We start from the raw sequence: 22163 nt of genomic DNA on the forward strand, positions 1-22163 counted from the left end.
TACAGAAAAAAAATGCACAAAAAATGCATTACAAAACTATTGTAATCAATGAAATTTCAGTATGTGTAGAATAACATTTAAGAATCATGATCGGTATCAAATTGGTCCAGAGGCCCGTGATACAAATCGTATGGTATTAGGGAGGTAAGGGTCCTACTAACAAAGTATATAGTTACACTTTAGCAAAGGAATTTTTTGCTATTTTTTGTCCTGTTTGTATGTTTTGATATTATAAGAGCAGTGGCTGTTATGCTGCTAGTTGATATGGCTAATATGATGATTGGTGGACCAGACTGCATCAAAGGCTGTGGTTTTGGGATACAGATGAACTGCCTGGCTCCCAAATACTGATTTCCCTGTTTTATGATTAGATATGTCTTGATCTGACTAGATCCAATCAGTATCATCTTGAGAGTAATTTTTTGATTGAGCAATATTGGATGAATTCAAACAGAGTCATCAAATAAATGTTCTTTCTGCTTCGCTTTAGAAGCTCGGTGTCAGCAGACGGAAGAAAACTCCCGGCTGCTGCTTCAGTACAGAGCCACACGAGCCACCCAGCACATTTTAGAAGCAATTTAACACTCTTTAAATATTTAAGAAGCCTATTTTATGAACGCAGGTCAACAGTGCACGTCAGTCTCCCTCTGTCTGATAAGCTTGGAGCAGCAGTCTCAAAAACATATTTTACTTTGCTTAAAATATACACACAGTCTGTTTCTGATGGACAGTGAGTGTGCGGTGACCTTCCTTCTGGCCAGTCAGGTTGCGATTTCAACAAAAAAAAAGTTTTTTTTATTCAACATTGTCTGTTTAGCTTCTGTTTTTCCAGACAGTAGACAGACGCGGAGCCACAGAGGTGAGCTGAAATGGTCCTCCTCTGGACTAAAAGTCCACGTCTGAAGACATTTTAATCCCCATCAGAACAACTTGTTTTTTTAATGCTGTTGACACGTTTTTATTTCTGCCAACTATCTGTAATATAGTTTGACAGGGTCACAATGCAACCGTTTTGAAGAAAAGACTTCTGAGTATCTGTCTGATCAAACACATTTCATTTTGAAAGACGTTTGATATTTTTTATAACAAGAGTTTTCAATATAAATATTCAGTAATTACCCCGACTCACGGTAGGTGCTCTGATGCAAATAACCTGACAGTTCAGTAGCTATGTAAAATTTACACTCAAGTCAGATTTTAACCATGAAAAGCAACCAGTTACCATTATATCAAACTGAGGTCCCCATAAGAAAAATTATTATGGGGCCCACAGTATTTCATCAAACTGGAATGAAATAAGTGAAACTGAAGATAATTGAAGCAATTATCTTGGAGGAGTTTAAGTATCTCAGTCTTGTTCACGAGTGAGGGATGGATGGAGCGTGAGATCAACAGACGGATCAGTGCAGCATCTGCAGTGATGCGGTCGCTGTATCAGACCGTCGTGGTTAAGAGAGAGCTGAGTAGGGGGGCAGAGCTCTCGATTTACCGATCGATCTACGTTCCAACCCTCACCTATGGTCATGAAATTTGGCTCATGACCGAAAGAACGAGATCGTGAGTACAACCGGCCGAGATGAGTTTCCTCCGCAGGGTTGCTGGGCGCTCCCTTAGAGATAGGGTGAGGAGCTCGGTCACTCGGGAGGAGCTCGGAGTCGAGCCACTGCTCCTCCACATCGAAAGGAGCCAGCTGAGTTGGCTCGGGCATCTTTTCCGGATGCCCCCTGGACGGCTCGCTGGAGAGCTGTTCCGGGCACGTCCCATTGGGAGGAGGCCCCGGGGAAGACCCAGGACACACTGGAGGGACTACATCTCTCGGCTGGCTTGGGAACGCCTCGGGGTTCCTCCGGAGGAGCTGGGGGAGGTGTGTGTGCATTTGGGAAGTCTGGGCAGCTTTGCTTAAGTTGCTGTCCCCGCGACCCGACTCCGGATAAAGCGGAAGAAAATGGATGGATGGATGGAAGATAATTGCATGGGTGACACGACATAAAATTTCAGCTGAAAAGTAGAACAATTTAGAAAATATACTGCTCAAAATGTTTAGAGGAACACTGTGTTCCCCTAAATATTTGGAGGAAATATACCCCTGGGGTTCACTTGGACACAAGGTGTACCAATTACAGTCTAAGAAATTTTTCCCAAGAACAACTACTGCTACTACTACTGATAACAATAATAATAATAATAATAATAAGAAGAAGAAGAAGAAGCAGGCAGCACGGTGGCTTAGTGGTTAGCAGTGTTGCATCACAGCGAGATGGTCATGGGTACAATTCCCACCTGTGGCCTTTCTGTGTGGAGTTTGCATCCGCCTACATCCAAAGACATGCAGGTTAGGTGGATTGGAAACTTTGACATTGTCCGTAGGTGTGCGTGTGGGTGTGACTGTGTTTGTTTGTATGTGACCCTGCGACAGACGGTGTCCTGTCCCCCGTCTTACGCTCTATGACTGCTGGGATAGGCTCCAGCCCCTGCAACCTTAAGTGGTTGAAGATGAAGTGAAGTGAGTGAGATGAAGCAGAAGAAGAACAACAGGAGCAATCAGAGATTCCTGATGTCCTTCAATCCGGCTCACCTCCAAAATTCAGTGGGGTCTTCCATGCCCTAATGTATAGTACAAATTTTGTGAGCATCTGTGAAATAGTTTTGACATAATCCTTCAAAGTGTATATAAATTGAAATTTTAATCCAGAATCTGGATCCAGATCACCTCCAAAACTTAATGGAGTCTTCCATGGCTTAATATCTATCTGTGGTGAAAATCTGGTGAGAACCTGTGAAGGAGTTTTGATGTAATCCTTCAAAGCCTATATAAAGTGAAACTTAATCCAGAATCCGGATCCAGTTCACCTCCAAAATGTAATGGAGTCTTAATTGGCCTAATATGTATCTGTGTTGAGACTTTTGTAAAAATCTGTGCAGTAGTTTTGACATAATCCTGCTAACAGACAAACGTCAATGATGATGTTTTTGGCAGACGTAATAATAAAATGTATTTTTAACAACAAAAACTTAATTCATTCACTATTGCTCCACTGGTCAACATGATTTATCTTGCATGAAGTTTTTCAATGGATTTTGGGTAATCTGGGGGCGCTGAATCCAAATCTGGTGTTAGTTATTTCCAATCACATCCCGTTTTTGAGACATGAAAACATATGTCTCATATCAAACATTGAAGCAAAAGCTGCAGCCTCTCACACCTCTTCAGCGCCATAAATTATATTACAGCTCTTGTTCACATTTCATGAACCCAGTTTAAAAACTGAAGCTGCTGTTGTGCATGATTAGTGGCGTGAAACTTGTGAGTGAATGAGCAACGTTTGCATAATCCATCAATACAGAACATGCAGATTGCAAAAAAACGTGATGTGACTGAGGAAATCTGGAGACGACCAGTTCTGTATTTGCTGTATTGCTCTTAGCATTTGTATTTATTCTCAAGAAAGAATGAAAAAAATATTCTGTTAAAAGAAGAGATCTGGACATCAACTTGCTGGGTGAAAACTAATTTGTCATAAAATTCAGTATTGCCAAAAAAACTTGTTAATTCTGTATTTTAAAAAACTGACAGAGCGGTAAAAAAGTTTATCTTTTGATGGTTGTAGGCTGATACATTTCATTTATTCTGATTGTACCTGGATCTGTTGCTGAACGAGAGACTGTATGTGTGCGCATGTGATTGTGTGTGTGTGTGTGTGTGTGTGTGTGTGTGTGCTTTTAAGTGTATATATGAGTGTGTTGCTTGGTTGATTTTTTCCATACAAACTAATTATCCTTAATAGACAATCTGGAACATAATGGAGCTCATGTTCATAAATGGTAAATGGACTGCATTTATATAGCACTTTACCATCTGCATCAGACACTCAAAGCACTTTACAGTAATGCCTCACATTCACCCCGATGTAAGGTTGTTGCCATACAAGGTACTCACTACTAGGGGATTAAGGATCAAGGGCCCATAGTGATTTTCCAGTCAGGCTGGGGTTTGAACCGAGGATCCTCTGGTCTCAAGCCCAACACTTAACCACTAGACCAGGGGTGGCTAAGTTCGGTCCTCGAGAGCCACCTTCCTGACACTCTTAGTTGTCTCCCTGCTCCAACACACCTGAATCCAATGAAAGGCTCATTAAAAGTCAGGAAGGTGGCTCTTGAGGACTGAACTTGGCCACCTCTGCACTAGACCATCACCTCCTCTCATAGAACATCTCAGAACAGTTCAAACAAACACACACACACAGACAAAACGACATTCACCATTCTTGCTGACCCGCCCCGTGTTTGTGCAGTGTTGTATTATAGACACATAGGTTAGTGCACTGTGCACAACGTGCCGGTTAAGTGCTTTGGAACCACTGGCCCCAAAGTGGCACTATATTCTCAGTTGTTGTTACTCTCTGTATAAAGGGACTCTAGGATACAGTAGTTGAAGTTCTGCCTCAAGTTACTCATATATATTGATTCTTGTTGCTGTGAGCTAAAACGGGTTCCTAACGTTGAGCAAATGCCGGTTTTTGAAATTGCACTTCAAATGATGTGACAGCACGTCCTGAAGCGCTGATGGTGAAAAACAATGTTCTAACCGCTCCGAGCACATCCTGACCCCAGCTGCCCGTCAGCGATGCTTCTTCATATCTTCATCCACAGTGGGTTCATTATGAATCTGAGCATGCTCAGTATACACAGTGACAGTAGTAAAGAGGCCAGAGGGGGCACACAGGGGCTCAGGTGTGGCCTTAGGGTGTGGGATTGGGTCTGATATTAGGGTGTGAGGTTATATTATTGGAATCATGGTGTGGGGTCACATTTGGGATTAGGGTGTGAACTCAATTGCAGCATTAGAGTGTGGGATTATGGTGTGAGGTTAGGGTGTGGGATCACATTTAGGATTAGGATGTGAACTCTTTTGTGGGATTAGGGTGTGGGATCACATTTGGGATTAGGGTGTGAACTCATTTGTGGGATTAGGGTGTTGGATTATGGTGTGAGGTTAGTGTGTGGGATGACATTTAGGATTAGGGTGTTAACTCTGTTGCGGTATTAGGGTGTGAGGTTAGGGTGTGTGGATCACATTTGGGATTAGGGTGTGAATTCAACTGTGGGATTAGGGTGTGGGATTATGGTGTGAGGTTAGGGTGTGGGATTACATTTGGGATTAGGGTGTGAACTCGTTTGTGGGATTAGGGTGTGGGATTATGGTGTGTGGGATCACATGTGAGCCTTCCAACACAAACTAGATTTTGATTGGTGTAAACTAGTTTGTGAGATTAGGGTGTGAACTCGTTTGTGGGATTATGGTGTGAGGTTAGTGTTGTGTGGGCCGCCCGAAGAGGAGGTACTGCTGGCCAACGCCAGAGGGCGCCCTGCCTGTTGTCGGGTTTCAGGCACCAGAGGGTGCAGTCACCACCCAGGAGCCAGGACTAACAGCTGTCAGAAATCATCTCATCACCATACCATCCCATAAAAGACTGGAGGAGACACCACATCTCTGCCGAGATATCAGTTTACCACTCAGGTAATTCTCTCAGCTGTTGTTTCTGTGCCGAATGCACATACCTTGTTTGTTCTGAACTTTTTGCAGGAGTACCTGGAACTCTACTTGCAGCTGGAGCTGGGTTTGTGGACGGTGGGGAAGTGACGATCTTCACTCCTCATTCCACTCACGTTAAGTAGTAGTTCAGGCTCTGCCGTTAACTGGTTCCAGAGTTGGAGGTGGAGGTGTTCCCTCCAAGTGGATAAACATTGTGAGTTGCTGACTGCTTACTGGGTGTCCACACACCCACCATTAACCTGTTTTTGTTCCTGCCAGCAGTACCGGATCTGACAGCTGAAGTAGAGGCCACCTGGGGACTCGAGACTTGGCGGCTTCAGTATACTGCAGGTCTTCGTTGGCGGCGGAACCTTGTGGGCCCCGGCTCTTCTCTGGATAGGCGTCTCCTACCCTCGGACCTGCCCACACGTCACCTGTTGTATTTTGTAATTGACTGTCTAAAAGCAGTATTCGACCTGTTGTGCACATTTGCCACAATAAATTGTATTTATTGGACTATCTATTGACTGTTCATTTGCGCCCCCTGTTGTGGGTCTGTGCATTACACTTTCCCCAACAGGATATCTCGGCCAACGTCATGGATCCCGAGGGGCGTCAACCATTTGTTGAACAGCCAATGGAAGAGCAGGGTGCACAGGCGTCTGCAGGAGGCGTGATTGGTGAGTTGCAGCAAATCCTCACCGCCTTTACTGCTCGGTTGGATCTAATGACTGAGCAGAACGTCATCCTTAATCGTAGGATGGAGGCTCTCACCGCGCAGGTGGAAGCGCGCGCCAGGGCGCTGCTGCAGCTCCTCCTCCTGCTGACCCGGTGCCGAATATAGACACGAATCGGACGCCAGCAGGGTGGCTTATGTAATTAATTTGCTTTGAGGCGAGGCACGCGCCTGGGCTACGGCACTCTGGGAGCAGAATTCACGGCTCCTTACCTCTTATACTGGGTTTGTGAGGGAGTTCAGAACAGTATTTGATCACCCAAACAGAGGCGAGACTGCTTCTACGGAGCTGCTGTCAATGAGACAGGGGCGTCGGAGTGCAGCTGAGTATGCGGTCGACTTCTGCATTGCGGCTGCGAGGTCCGGCTGGAATACCGCTGCACTCCGCGCCGCCTTGGTAAACGGACTGTTGTCAGTCCTGAAGGAGCATCTGGTGGCTAAGGATGAGCCGCGGGATTTAGATGGGCTTATTGATCTGGTCATACGATTAGACAACCGATTTGAAGATCGTCGACGGGAGCGAGACGAAGGACGTGGCCAGGCACGTGCTGCCCCTCTCCCTTCCCGGTCCGAAGCAGCCCCGCCTTCCCCACACTCCAGAGCCAGAATGCTCTGTGTGACAACAGCTCCCCCTGCTGACGAAGCTATGGACACGAGCAGGGCCAAAATAAAATTAGAAAACAGACAGAGGAGGCTGGCCCGCGGAGAGTGCTTTTTCTGCGGCTCTGACGAGCATCTGCAGAAACACTGCCCCAAGCGGTTAAACACCAATGCTCGCCCTTAGAGATTGGGCTAAGGGTGGGCCATAACACACACGCGGGTACTGCATGAAAACCCGCATGAATCCCAGTTGTGATCCTCTGTGGGGATTTAACCCTTCAAGCCCCAGCACTAATTGACACGGGGTCAGAAGGGAATCTGCTAGATAGCAGATGGGCTACAGAAGTAGGGCTCCCTCTAGTGGCTCTTCCTTCACCAGTGAGGGTACAGGCACTAGATGGCACCCTTCTTCCATTAATCACACACCAGACTCAGCCCTTAACACTGGTTGTGTCTGGGAATCACAGGGAGGAGATTGTGTGTTTTGTGACACCTTCTACCTCCAGAGTTATTTTGGGCTATCCATGGATTAGTAAGCACAATCCCCGGATCGATTGGCCGTCTGGGGTTGTGGCTCAATGGAGCGAAACCTGCCACCGGGAGTGTTTACGATCCTCGGTTCCACCCGGTGTGACTGCTAAAGAGGAGGTTCGAGTCCCCCCCAATCTCACGGCGGTGCCAGTTGAGTACCACGATCTTGCTGACGTTTTCAGCAAGGATCTGGCACTCACGCTTCCCCCGCATCGACCGTACGATTGTGCCATTGATTTAATCCCGGGCGCTGAGTATCCGTCCAGTAAACTGTACAACCTCTCACGCCCCAAGCGAGAATCGATGGAGACTTACATCCGGGACTCTTTAGCTGCCGGGTTGATCCGGAACTTGTCCTCCCCGTTAGCTGCTGGTTTCTTTTTTGTGGGCAAGAAGGACGGCGGACTCCGTCCATGCATTGATTTTAGAGGGCTGAACGAGATCACGGTTCGCAACCGATACCCGTTGCCCCTGTTGGATTCAGTGTTCATGCCCCTGCATGGAGCCAAAATATTCACTATATTGGATCTTAGGAACGCGTATCACCTGGTTCGGATCCGGAAGGGAGACGAATGGAAGACGGCATTTAACACCCCGTTAGGTCACTTTGAGTACCTGGTCATGCCGTTCGACCTCACTAACGCCCCCGCGACGTTCCAAGCATTAGTAAATGACGTCTTGCGGGACTTCCTGCATCGGTTCGTCTTCGTATACCTAGACGATATCCTCATCTTCTCCCTGGATCCTGAGACCCATGTTAAGCATGTACGTCAGGTCCTGCAGCGGTTGTTGGAGAACCGGCTGTTTGTGAAGGGCGAGAAGTGCGAGTTCCACCGTACTTCTTTGTCCTTCCTGGGGTTCATAATCTCCTCCAACTCCGTCGCCCCTGATCCGGCCAAGGTAGCGGCGGTGAGAGATTGGCCCCAACCGGCAAGCCGTAGGAAGCTGCAACAGTTCCTCGGCTTCGCTAATTTCTATCGGAGGTTTATCAAGGGCTATAGTCAGGTTGTTGGTCCCCTTACAGCCCTGACCTCCCCAAAAGTTCCCTTCACCTGGTCGGATCGGTGCAAAGCCGCGTTTAGGGAGTTGAAACGCCGGTTCTCTACTGCGCCAGTTCTGGTGCAGCCTGATCCTAGCCGCCAGTTTGTTGTGGAAGTTGATGCCTCTGACTCAGGGATAGGAGCTGTGCTGTCCCAGAGCGGGGAGTCCGATAAAGTTCTCCACCCCTGTGCCTATTTCTCCCACAGGTTGACCCCAGCAGAGCGGAATTATGACGTCGGCAATCGGGAGCTCCTGGCGGTGAAGGAGGCCCTGGAGGAGTGGAGACACTTGTTGGAGGGAGCTGTGGTTACATTCACGGTTTTCACCAACCATCGGAACCTGGAGTATATCCGGACCGCTAAGCGTCTGAACCCCAGGCAAGCCCGTTGGTCTCTTTTTTTTGGCCGTTTTGACTTTAGGATCACCTATCGCCCCGGGACTAAGAACCAGCGGTCAGACGCACTGTCCCGGGTGCATGAAGAAGACGTCAGAGTGGAGCTGTTGGATCCTCCAGAAAACATCATCCCGGAGTCCACTATCATCGCCACACTGACGTGGGACGTGGAGAACATCATCAGGGAGGCCCTGACGCGTCACCCGGACCCCGGCGGTGGACCGCCTAACCGTTTGTATGTCCCACCAGACGCTAGGACTGCAGTTTTGGACTTCTGCCACGGTTCTAAGCTCACCTGCCATCCAGGGGTGCGAAGGACCGTGGCAGTCATTTGGCAGCGGTTCTGGTGGGCGTCTTTGGAAGCCGACGTCCGGGAGTAGGTCTGGGCCTGTACCACCTGTGACAGGGGCAAGGCAGTCCACCAACCGGAGAAGGGACTCCTCCAGCCGCTGCCAGTGCCTCATCGCCCCTGGTCCCACATCGGCCTGGACTTTGTCACGGGTCTCCCTGCGTCCCAGGGAATGACAACAATCCTGACGATAGTGGACCGGTTCTCCAAGGCGGCCCACTTCGTGGCCCTCCCGAAGCTCCCGACGGCCCAGGAGACTGCAGACCTCCTGGTCCACCACGTCATACGTCTGCATGGTATCCCTGCGAACATCGTCTCGGATCGTGGTCCCCAGTTCTCCTCGCAAGTCTGGAGAAGTTTCTGTAGGGAACTGGGGGCCACCGTGAGCCTTTCGTCCGGGTACCACCCACAGACCAACGGACAAGCAGAGTGGGCTAATCAAGAGCTGGAACAGGCCCTGCGGTGTATGACCTCCGCGCACCCGACGGCCTGGAGTCAACATCTGGCCTGGATCGAGTATGCTCATAACAGTCAAGTTTCATCAGCAACCGGCCTCTCCCCATTTGAAGCGTGTTTGGGGTACCAGCCCCCATTGTTTCCGGCTGTGGAGGGAGAGGTCCGGGTTCCCTCGGTCCAGGCCCACCTCAGGAGGTGCCGTCGGGTGTGGCTTACAGCCCGCTCTGCCCTGCTGAAAGCCCGGACGAGGGCGAAGAGCCATGCAGACCGCCGACGTGCCCCGGCCCCAGAATATCAGCCCGGGCAGAAGGTCTGGCTGTCAACAAAGGACATTCCTCTCAACACGGAGTCTCAAAAGCTGATGTACAGATATATCGGACCATTTCGGATCACCAAAATCATCAGTCCAGCCGCAGTGAAGCTGAAACTCCCAGCTTCACTGCGGATCCATCCTGTTTTTCATGTCTCCAAAATTAAACCATACCACACCTCGGACCTTTGCACCCCCGGACCTGCGCCCCCTCCTGCCCGCATCATCGACGGCGAGCCTGCGTGGACTGTCCGCAGGCTCTTGGATGTTCGCCCGAGGGGTCGGGGTCTCCAATATCTGGTGGACTGGGAGGGTTACAGACCTGAAGAACGCTCCTGGGTGAAGAGGAGCTTCATCCTGGACCCGGCCTTCCTGGCCGAGTTCTCTCAACGACACCCCGACAAGCCGGGTCGGGCGCCAGGAGGTGCCCGTTGAGGGGGGGGGTCCTGTTGTGTGGGCCGCCCAAAGAGGAGGTACTGCTGGCCAACGCCAGAGGGCGCCCTGCCTGTTGTTGGGTTTCAGGCACCAGAGGGCGCAGTCACCACCCAGGAGCCAGGACTAACAGCTGTCAGAAATCATCTCATCACCATCCCATCCCATAAAAGACTGGAGGAGACACCACATCTCTGCCGAGATATCAGTTTACCACTCAGGTAATTCTCTCAGCCGTTGTTTCTGTGCTGAATGCACATACCTTGTTTGTTCTGAACTTTTTGCAGGAGTACCTGGAACTCTACTTGCAGCTGGAGCTGGGTTTGTGGACGGTGGGGGAGTGACGATCTTCACTCCTCATTCCACTCACGTTAAGTAGTAGTTCAGGCTCTGCCGTTAACTGGTTCCAGAGTTGGAGGTGGAGGTGTTCCCTCCAAGTGGATAAACATTGTGAGTTGCTGACTGCTTACTGGGTGTCCACACACCCACCATTAACCTGTTTTTGTTCATGCCAGCAGTACCGGATCTGACAGCTGAAGTAGAGGCCACCTGGGGACTCGGGACATGGCGGCTTCAGTATACTGCAGGTCTTCGTTGGCGGCGGAACCTTGTGGGCCCCGGCTCTTCTCTGGATAGGCGTCTCCTACCCTCGGACCTGCCCACACGTCACCTGTTGTATTTTGTAATTGACTGTCTAAAAGCAGTATTCGACCTGTTGTGCACATTTGCCACAATAAATTGTATTTATTGGACTATCTATTGACCGTTCATTTGCGCCCCCTGTTGTGGGTCCATGCATTACACTTTCCCCAACAGTTAGGGTGTGGGATCACGTTTGGGATTAGGGTGTGAACACGTTTGTGGGATTAGGGTGTGGGATCACATTTGTGATTAAGGTGTGAACTCAAATGTGGGATTAGGGTGTGGGATTATGGTGTGAGGTTAGGGTGTGGGATCACATTTGGGATTAGGGTGTGAACTCGTTTGTCAGATTAGGATGTGGGATTATGGTGTGAGGTTAGGGTGTGGGTTCACATTTGGGATTAGGGTGTGAACTCGTTTGTGGGATTAGGGTGTGGGATTATGGTGTGTGGGATCACATGTGAGCCTTCCAACACAAATTAGATTTTGATTTTAAGGTTTGGAAAATCTGAAGGCATGCCCTTTTAATACACAATGTTGAAATTAAGCATTTTATGATTTAATTCCGGCAGGTGCTGCTCTGACTATGGCCCTTAAACCGAGTGTGCTGCTGCTGTTGGCCGTTGGCATGGTCACGGTGCTGGCCCAGCGGAGACGCCCAACATCTACGTCCACGGGAGAATGGAACTACAGGGATGGCTGTGAGCTCCAAGATTTCCTTCTCTGTTTACTACTCTGGGTCAAAGGTCAAATGCAGGGCTCATCATGGTGATGTCAGAGCTAGAGGTGAAAGATCATGCTGTTTGGAGCGACGTCTCTTCATCTGTCTGAATGAATACTTTGATGTTCTTTTAAGGCCAAGTTTAAATTTACTGGATCCAGAAATCCTCAAAAATAGATTTCTGAATCAATAAAGTAAAAAAAAAAGAAAAAAAAAAAAAGTAAAATTTAATCAAATCATTGTTGGATTTGGTACACTCTACACTACACCTTAAATTCTGATTTAACTGATTTTCATTGGTCCTTTTATATTTTTTAAAATTTAAGATTGTATTTTCAGATGTGAATAGCTTCAGACTCAATTAGTTTCACAATCACTTGATATTCTTTTAGTTTTTTATGTTCAATTAACTTCATATTTAGTTAACTTTAAATTTAGTTACTTTTATGTACATTTGTGGTTATTTTTTATTTTAATGATGTTATCTTGATAGATAGTTAGCTTTCTAATGATTTACTTTTATGTTAGTTATTTTTATTTTTAATTCATGCTCTTAGCTTGACATTTTGTTATAATTATATGTTTGAGTAATTTTATTTTCAGTTAGCTACGTATACAGTGAACATTTTATAGTTACTTTCATATTCGTTATTTTTATTTTTTTATGTTGTCAGCTCAATAGTTAGCTTTTTATATAGTTATTTTTATATTCTGTTTTCATAAATGGTTAGTTTTATGTTCATTTAAATTTATTTTATTGTTTTTATTTATGTTGTTAGTTTGATATATACACTCAGCTTCATACTGAGTTACAAGTATGTTAGGTTACCTAGAATTCCATTCACCTTCAGTTTGTTTTTTGTAAAATGTTCATCAGAGTTTACTAGCAGTATACCTCTTTTAAACTAAAAATAAGCTTCACTTTACTTATGTACTTACCACATTATACTTAAAGTATACTTTATTTATACTGACAAGCAACCCCCCCCCCCCCCCAAAAAAAAACTCTATCACTGCTATACACTGAAAAGTATGCAGAAAATTGTCAGTGTACTTTGTGTATACGGACTAATATACAGAATAATTCAAGCAATGTTGATAAAATTCTTTGGGTGCAGCGTGATTTCATCAGCTAGCTGAAGAGTGGGCTACAAATGGGTAGTATCAGTAAGATTACTTACATTATCAAAACAAAGGTTGTCAAACCTAATTGCGCTTACATTTAAAGTCTACTTACAAGTGTACTTTTATAAATTTAAAAACTGGACCAGTTTAGCCCCAAGAAGCACTGAAATTGTACTCAAGTATACTATAATGTGTACTTAAGAAGTATACTTCAGGTTTACTAAAATTTATTTAATCAAATAAACTTTAAATATACTTTTATGGATAAGGGTTAGATTCAGATGGTTTTGTGTTCATTTTTAGTAGAACTATAGGGCTGTGGTTAATGCTCTTGCTTCACAGCATGAAGGTCATAGGATTGATTCCCTCCAATCTGGTTTCTTTCCATCATTAAAACATGCACATTAGTTTAATCTCCCAGTTGGGGTTGGTAATAAGATTGGCAAAACATTTAAACCACAAGGTTGGAAACTGGTATTGTATAAAAGGTGTCAGACCCCACTGGGATTCAACAATTGGCAACTGAGCATTCAGTGCACCAATCTAATCTAACTTCATTGCTGACCTTCATTGTGACTTAAGTACATCACTGGTAAAAGATGAAGGAGAACCTGACTAGTTGTGAACCTGTGCTTAAATAATGAATAAGTTTATGCTTTTTGTCCTAGCTGAGCGGGTGAGCATGCGAGGTGTGTCCAACCTGACTGAGGTTTTGGACAATTGGAGGTTTGACATCCTGAACCAGATGAAAGGACTTCTTCAGAATGACCACCAGTCTCTGCTGCCTGACTATGCCAGGTATGACTGGAGATGGCGAGAAAACAGCACACATGGACTAGTGCTATTAGTTTGAAATTTGAAAGTATTGTACTGCTACTCTAGATGTAACATACATAGCAGCTAATTCAAATTCAAAGGATTCAAAATAATTTTATTGTCATATGCACAAAGGAACATGTTCCCTGCACAATGAAATGTGTTTACTGCATTTAACCCATCCTAACTGCCAGTTAGGAGCAGACGTCGCCTTTAGGCGCCCGGGGACCAGCTCCAGATGTATATCCTGCCTTAGGTCAACAGCAGGGCTGAGCAAACCATGACCGGCCTCATGACGACAGACGACACACACATAACACACAACACACATGAGCTGGCCCGGTACATGAACACATATAAAAAGCACACACAAGGTAAAACTTGGGAAAGGAAAACCTTCATTGCTGCTGCATTGAATCATGCAGCAGCAATGAAGGAAAAAACCCATCAGCACAATGAACAATGATCACCCACAACAGGATGAGAGACGACGACCGAGATTTGTAAGAGTCCAGTTATCAGACAGAACACTCCGGAGGCCGCCTTTAGGCGCCATCAACGGCCTTGTTCATCCATTCTGGAGGGAGGAGGGGCCCAGCCCTGAACAGTCCACTGTCCACAGTCAACGTCAAAGCTGGAGAAGCTGAGGGCAGGGGGAGACCAGGGAGTGAGGCATGAGCGTTGTTCTTCTTCCAGGAGGTTTTTATCACAGCGGCCTTGAAGTGCAGCTGTGTTTTGGGAAGCCGAATGAAAATCCAGATTAGCAAACGCCTGAAAGATTCCACAGTCTGAGACAGAGTGGCTTTCAATACATCTGAATTAGGAGAGGAAATGTGGTCATTACTGACGATCAGTGCGGTTTTCCAGTGCAGCCATTCTTCCCGAGATGGTATCCAACGCGCGGTTAACACCCGCCGACTGAGCTGACACTGCCCTTCCAATCGAATCAATCATGTGGGGTAGCCTGGACGGGCCAATTATTGCCGCTTCCACTTTCTTAATTTTCCAGTAAACCAGTGCTATGCCCGCTCCACACAGCAGGAAAATTCAACCCACATTCCCGAGGTGTCATGGTGCATTCAAGGATGTCGGACCGCAGTTTTGCACATGTCGAAAACAGTCGAGGTGCAAATGTATCGAATGACAGTTGGAGTGCAGTCACAGCAATCTGACTGTGGGGCAGTTTGACATGATCTACCACACGCTGAAGTGCAGCGCATGTGCTGTTAGATTATATTTCCTCAACCCGCAATCGGAACTCACTCGTGTGGCAACGTAAGTGTATTTGTCATAATCTCACTGCATTCTGACAGTTGTCTAGGTAATTCTAATGTGTTTCACATATAACTCCAATTCCAGTGAAGTTGGGACGTTGTGTAAAATGTAATTACAAACAGAATACAATGATTTGCAAATCATTTTCAACCTACAGTTGTGCTCAAAGGTTTACATACCCTGGCAGAATTTTTACTTTTTTGGCTATTTTTAAGAGAATATGAATGACAACACAAAAACTTTGTTTTTACTCATGGTTAGTGGTTGGGTGAAACCATTTATTGTCAAACAGCTGTGTTTCCTCTTTTAAATCAAAATGACAAGAGAACTACTCAAATGACCCTGATCCAAAGTTTACATACCCCTGTACTTAATACTGTGTATTGCCCCTTTAACATCAACGACAGCTTGGAGTCTTTTGTGGTAGCTTTGGATGAGGTTCTCTGATGGTAAAGCTGCCACTGAATATGTCTTGGACTTTATTTACATTAATTACAAAGAAGTACAAACAGTAGGGCACTTTATGGTAAATCTGCATGGAGTAGACAGTTCTAAAAAACTGAGCAAGAAAGAGAAGAGTGAGGAAAGCCACCAAGATATCCAGACAACCCAGGAGAAGTTATAGGCTTATGTGGCTGTGATTGGAGAAATAGTGCACAGTGCAAGCTTTGCATTTTGCATCACTACTCTTAGCTTCATAGCGGAGTAGAGCAGAGAAGGATTTTCTTTCACCAAAACAGATCAAATCCAGGCTTGCATCTCAGATGTGGAAATTTGTAGCTAAACTTTCAGGTCTTCTTTTGTTGTTGAAGCTTTGTAGGTGGAATTCTTTCTCATTCTTGCATGATGTATGACTTCAGTTGTTCAACAGTCCGGGGTCTCCGTTGTCGTATTTTGCGCTTCATATTGCGCCACACATTTTCAGTGGGTGACAGGTCTGGACTGCAGGCAGGCCAGTCTTGTACCCGCACTCTTTTACTACGAAGCCACACTGTTGTAACACCTGCAGAATCTGGCTTGACATTGTCTTGCTGAAATAAGCAGGAACGTCCCTGAAAAAGACATTGCTTGGATGGCAGCATGTGTTGCTCCAAAACCTGGATGTACCTTTCAGCATTGATGGTGCCATCACAGATGTGTAAGTTGTCCATGCCATGGACACTAATACACCCCCATACCATCACGGATGCTGGCTTTTGAACTTTGCGCTGGTAACAATCGGGATGGTCTGTTTACTCTTTTGTCCGGAGGACACGACGTCCATGATTTTCAAAAACAATTTGAAATGTGGACTCATCAGACCACAGCACACTTTTTCTCTTTGTGTGTGTCCATTTCAAATGAGCTCGGACCCAAAGAAGGCGGAGGCATTTCTGGGTGTTTTGATGTATGGCAGGGGTGGCCAAGTTCGGTCCTCGAGAGCCACATTCCTGACACTCTTAGTTGTCTCCCTGCTTCAACACACCTGAATCCAATGAAAGACTCGTTAGCAGACTTTTAATGAGCCTTTCATTGGATTCAGGTGTGTTGGAGCAGGGAGACAACTAAGAGTGTCAGGAATGTGGCCCTTGAGGACCAAACTTGGCCACCCCTGATGTATGGCTTTCACTTTGCATGGTAGAGTTTTAACTTGCACTTGTAGATGCATTACATAATTATATATATATATGAATAAAATGTTAATGATTACAATTATTACATAATTTCTCCACTGTGAGATCAATAAAGTATATCTCATCTCATGTAGTGACGAACTGTGTTAACTGACAATGATTAGTTGAAGTATTCCTGAGCCCTTTACACAATGATGTCAGTTTTTAATGCAGTACCAACTGAGGGATCGAAGGTCACAAGCATTCAATGTTGGTTTTCGGCCTTGCCACTTACGTGTAGAAAGTTCTCCAGATTCTCTGAATCTTCTGATTATATTATGGACTTTAGATTATGGAATCCCTAAATTCCTTGCAATTGAATGCCGAGAAACATTGTTCTTAAAATGTTAGACTATTTTTTCAAGTATTTGTTCACAAAGTGGTGATCCTCGCCCCGTCTTTGCTTGTGAACAGCTGAGCCTTTTGGGGATGGTCCTTTTATACACATTCAATCAATCAATCAATCAATCAACTTTTTTCTTATATAGCGCATTCATGACACTCACTTGTTTGCAATTAACCTGTTCACCTGTGGAATGTTCCAAACAGGTGTTCTTTGAGCATTCATTAACTTTCCCAGTATTTTGTTGCCCCTGTCCGTTTTTTTGAAACGTGTTGCAGGCAACCATTTCAAAATGAGCAAATATTTGCACAAAAACAATAAAGTTTATCAGTTTGAACATTAAATATCTTGTCTTTGTGGTGTATTCAATTGAATATAGGTTGAAGAGGATTTGCAAATCATTGTATTCTGCTTTTATTAACATTTCACACAATGTCCCAGCTTCATTGGAATTGGGGTTGTACTTGTGTGCCTCAAATTATTATTTAGTTATCCAGGTTCTATTTGGGCCTTTAGCAGTTGCCATTTTCAGACATGGTAACACCTGGAAGAGAGCCTGAGCCAGTTCAACATGTGATGGCCTGATGGACCCCGTGTGTGAAAGTAAACTGACAGTATTTACCAGTAGGAGTGTTCAGACTATCACTGAGAAAGCCATTTCACACCAAGTCCCAACTTCATTGGAATTGGGGTTGTATTTCTGAATGCCCTTCCTGACACAACCCTACTCATTTATAGGGGCTTGGGACTGGCACTCCGAATGTACTGGCTGCACACTCCATGTGGATGAGTTGGTGCCATACTGTTTGTATTTCTTTGTAACTGATGTAAAAAAAAGTTCAAGACATATTCAGTGACTTAGAAATATTCATGTGTTCATCCCCTGACTTACCTGAACAAAACTATTTTTTACAGGTATTATACCAAAGGGGCCCTTTACTTATGCAACCCATCATATTGGTTTTTATATTTTTAATTAATGTATATCAAGTTGTAGCGATTTCCTTTGAGTTTGAGTTTAAGGAAGATAATTTTATACATTTTTATACTGAGAAGCCTGATTTACTTTTTGTATGTGAAATGGCATAAACAAAATCAAATATGTGAAACACCAAGAGACCCAATACTTTTGAAGGGCACTGAATGTGTACTTGGCTACTTCCAGTGGTTTCAAGGTTTGGCATCCTGAATTCATGACAGATACTGGACAAAAAAAAAAAAAAAAAAAAAAAATCAAAGAACAAGAAAGAACAAGAATAAAGAAGAGACACTATAATATAGGGAGTGTTGATTTTAGATGAAGATTAGTTCATTCTAAAGTATACAATGTCTCATCGTCCACATGGTCAAGGGCGGGTCTTTATCTTCTGTGTGTTCTTCAGGAGCAGAATGTTCCACATGACAGAAAACAATGTGGCTGTTGAGATTGGAAAGAGAAATGTGGTTTATTCTTCTGGCTGAAAATAAAGTCAGAGTTTGTTGGGTACACTCTGTGGCTGACGCCATCATATAAAAGCAGCTGCACTTTAGAAGCCAAAACAGAAACAGTCTGAAGCTTCCCACAAGGAAATGAGGTGATTCCGGTTTCCTTCCACAGTTTACAGCAGGAGCTGTCATTATGAACCCATGGTTAAATAAATAATACCATATTTAAAACTTTTTTCCATTCTATTCATTTCGTATCTCTGCAAGTGTTTCCTTTTTTTCTTTTTTCCCACTTCTTTTGTTTTGTGCTTTCATCTCCTTTTTAAATACTTTTCTGTCTAGCAGGGTTCACATTTTTGCATTATTATTATTATTATTATTAATAATATCTGGCTGCATCATTGGACCCAAACAGAGCTGAGTGGTGTGGCCTAAAATTTACAACACATATCAGGTTGCATTTACACAAACTGGGCCTAAAAATTGTAACAGGGTCAAAATGGTAATTTTTTCAAAATTCATTATGTAAAGTATACGCATGTATCCCTTTCACATGCAACCTTCTGGATTTAATTATTCCATTTAGTTTGAGAGAAAAAGCCAATTTATGTGACATAAATAAATGGAAAATGTATTGGAATTCAAAACGTTTTTGTAGATTTTCTCAGAATTGACCTTTTTTGTTGCAAAAATTAGCATTCAGTCAATTTTCATGTAAAATCTATGGAACTGGTATCAAAATGTTCTGAAGAACCAGATCTTTCATAATATACCATATTTAAAGACATTTGGGAAAAAAATGACTATGTTTATTGAATCACCACCACGAGTCCACCTCTGACAAAATTATTTCAACAGACCAGAACTTCCTTGATTTATATCCAAATGTTATGAAATACATATCACTGGAAATTGAACATCCTAATCTTTAAAATGACACCAAGATTATCTTGATAGGTCTTCTCTTCTCCAAGAAATTACATCTAATGTTCATAAAAATGAACCAGAGTGTTATAAGTCCACTCTTTTTCATACACCAGTATATGAAATGTGAAATGTGACCATCAAGCAAAGTCCATCCTGATGAACACTTGGATGGGAAACCTGTTAGTTGGGCCAGGGGCTGTGTGTGTTTCTCCAGGTGAAACTGGAGTTGCATCAGGAAGGGTATCTGGTGTAAAACCTGTGCCAAATCCCAATGCAGATCTGTACAGGCTCTGTTGTGGCGATCCTAAACAAATGGGGACATCTGAAACACAACTCAAGGGCTTTGAAAATAGATGTACTATGTATAAAAATGAATGCAATTCCTAAATGGTTTATGTGTTTTTGTTTTATTAAACTTGTTCATTTGAAGCTAAAAATCTATATTACAAGCACATCTTGATTGTTTAGTTCATTGTGGTGGTGTACTGAGGCAAAAATAACACAAAAAGTGAGAGCGTCTAAATACCTGTAGCCCTGACTAGCTACCGTGATGTTTTTACTGATCCAGATTAAACCTGGGATGTCTTTGTCTTCTTGGCAGTGATATTGTGAGATCAAGGACTTCTGTAGATCAGTGCCAGCGTTGGCTCATGCACTGATACGGGCCGCTAGTGGACTGTGCTAAAGTGTCGCAGTTCAAGTAGCAGAATTTATTGACTGGAATCATTTGTGATCAGTATGAAATAACAAAAATTTTTTTTTTTTTGCCCCTGCTCAGAATCCAGCCTCTGTCCGAGGCCTTAGACGACCTCTACAAGGAGTTCAATGCCCTGAAAGCTCACCTGGGTGACCTCACTGAGAAGTTTGCTGCTATAGAAACTTTCATTGACGAGGTCAAAGCCGAGCGGCTCAACAAAGCCAAACCTGCACCGGCTCCTGGCCCGGCTCCGGCACCCGGTCCCCGTCAGACCGGGAGGAGGATGGTGAAGAAGAAGGTCATGGTTTCCTCATAATCAGCCAATCGGGAGCCTTCTTTCATCCTGCTGCTGGTGTTTTCTCATATCTTCTACAATCTCTCTCACGTGGCAGCGCCGACATTTCAGTGGTGATCCGCCTTCAGTTTGTCCACACAGTCTGTTTGGTCCTTCAGGATGAACCAGCTCACATTCTCTCATTTCATTCGGTATCCACAGCGTTAGTCACACCCACAAACTACAGAAGTCCACTGCAGGGCTTCAAACCAAAAATATTTTTGAAGCAATCACTTCAATTTATTCCATTTATATAGTGCCAAATCAAACAAAGCTGCTTCAAGGCACTTCACACAAGTCAGGTCGAACCTTACCAACCTTTGAAGAAATCATTTAAAAAACAAAACAAAAACTGCAAAATCGAATGACAGAATTCACCATAAAACATTAAAATGGCTCATACTTACGAGGTCTATTAGAAAACTATCCGACCTTTTTATTTTTTGCAAAAACCATATGGATTTGAATCACGTGTGATTGCATCAGCCAAGCTTGAACCTTCGTGCGCATGCGTGAGTTTTTTCACGCCTGTCGGTTGCATCATTCGCCTGTGAGCAGGCTTTGTGTGAGCAGTGGTCCACCCCCCTCATCGGATTTTCATTGTGAGGAAAATGTCTGAACGATTTGGAGCTTTGCTGCATCAAATTTTTCCAGAAACTGTGAGAGACAGCCAGGTGGACACCATTCGGAAAATTCAGATGGCTTTCAGGGATGATTTTATGGGGATCACACAGATTAAGGAGTGTTACAGCCGGTTTAAAGACCGCCCACAGCGGCTGAGAGCGCGCCGCGCTCCGAGCGGCGATCGACAGGCTGAAACGACCAGATCATTTCCAAAGTGAAGGCTGTGTTGATCCGGGACATCGTCTGACTACCACAGAAATGGCAGAAGACGTGGACATCAGCACTTTTTCGGCACATTCCACTGTTACAGGAGTTTTTGTCATGGAAAGAGGAGCGGAGGAATGCGCCACAGAGCCGCGAATGGCGCGGGACAAAAGCACCTCCGTGTTGGTCTCACAGGACGGCTTTCAGATGGCTTTCAGACGGCTTTTGGTGGCTTTTCAGTCGTGTGACTATCCGAGAAATTGTGGATGAGCTGGACATGTCAGAACATGTCCTGTGAGGCTTCATCACGGCGTTGCTTTGCGCCATGTGGCTCCGTCCTGACACGCGAATTCCTCCACACGTCTGTCTCAATGTGCCGAAAAAGTGCTGATGTCCACGTCTTCTGCAATTTCTCTGGTAGTCAGACGATGTCCCGGATCAACACAGCCTTCACTTTGGAAATGAACGGCACATTCCACTGTTACAGGAGTTTTTGTCATGGAAAGAGGAGCGGAGGAATTCGTGTGTCGGGACGGAGCCGCATGGCGCAAAGCAACGCTGTGATGAAGCCTCACAGGACATGTTCTGGCATGTCCAGCTCATCCACAATTTCTCGGATAGTCACACGACTGAAAAGCCACAGAAAGCCATCTGAAAGCCGTCCTGTGAGACCAACACGGAGGTGCTTTTGTCCCGCGCCATTCGCAGCTCTGTGGCACATTCCTCCACTCCTCTTTCCATGACAAAAACTCCTGTAACAGTGGAATGTGCCGTTCATTTCCAAACTGAATGCTGTGTTGATCCGGGACATCGTCTGACTACCAGAGAAATTGCAGAAGACGTGGACATCAGCACTTTTTCGGCACATTGAGACAGACGTGCGGAGGAATTCGCGCGTCGGGACGGAGCCGCATGGCGCAAAGCAACGCCGTGATGAAGCCTCACAGGAAATGTTCTGGCATGTCCAGCTCATCCACAATTTCTCGGATAGTCACA

At 45.0% G+C, this 22163-nt stretch overlaps 1 protein-coding gene across 1 annotated transcript in view; it reads left to right on the forward strand.

The window, feature by feature from the left end:
- si:ch211-76l23.4 overlaps window positions 1–20572 on the forward strand; it is a 38061-nt gene extending 17489 nt beyond the window's left edge. Inside the window, exons 2-4 of the mRNA XM_034191249.1 lie at window positions 11597–11725; window positions 13539–13668; window positions 20087–20572. Coding sequence (XP_034047140.1) covers window positions 11611–11725; window positions 13539–13668; window positions 20087–20321 — 480 coding nt within the window. The 5' untranslated portion in view covers window positions 11597–11610 and the 3' untranslated portion in view covers window positions 20322–20572. The remainder of the gene's footprint in view (window positions 1–11596; window positions 11726–13538; window positions 13669–20086) is intronic.
- The last annotated feature ends 1591 nt before the right edge of the window (window positions 20573–22163 follow it).

This window comes from Thalassophryne amazonica, chromosome 16, assembly GCF_902500255.1.
Source record: "Thalassophryne amazonica chromosome 16, fThaAma1.1, whole genome shotgun sequence".
NCBI classification, from domain to species: Eukaryota; Metazoa; Chordata; class Actinopteri; order Batrachoidiformes; family Batrachoididae; genus Thalassophryne; species Thalassophryne amazonica.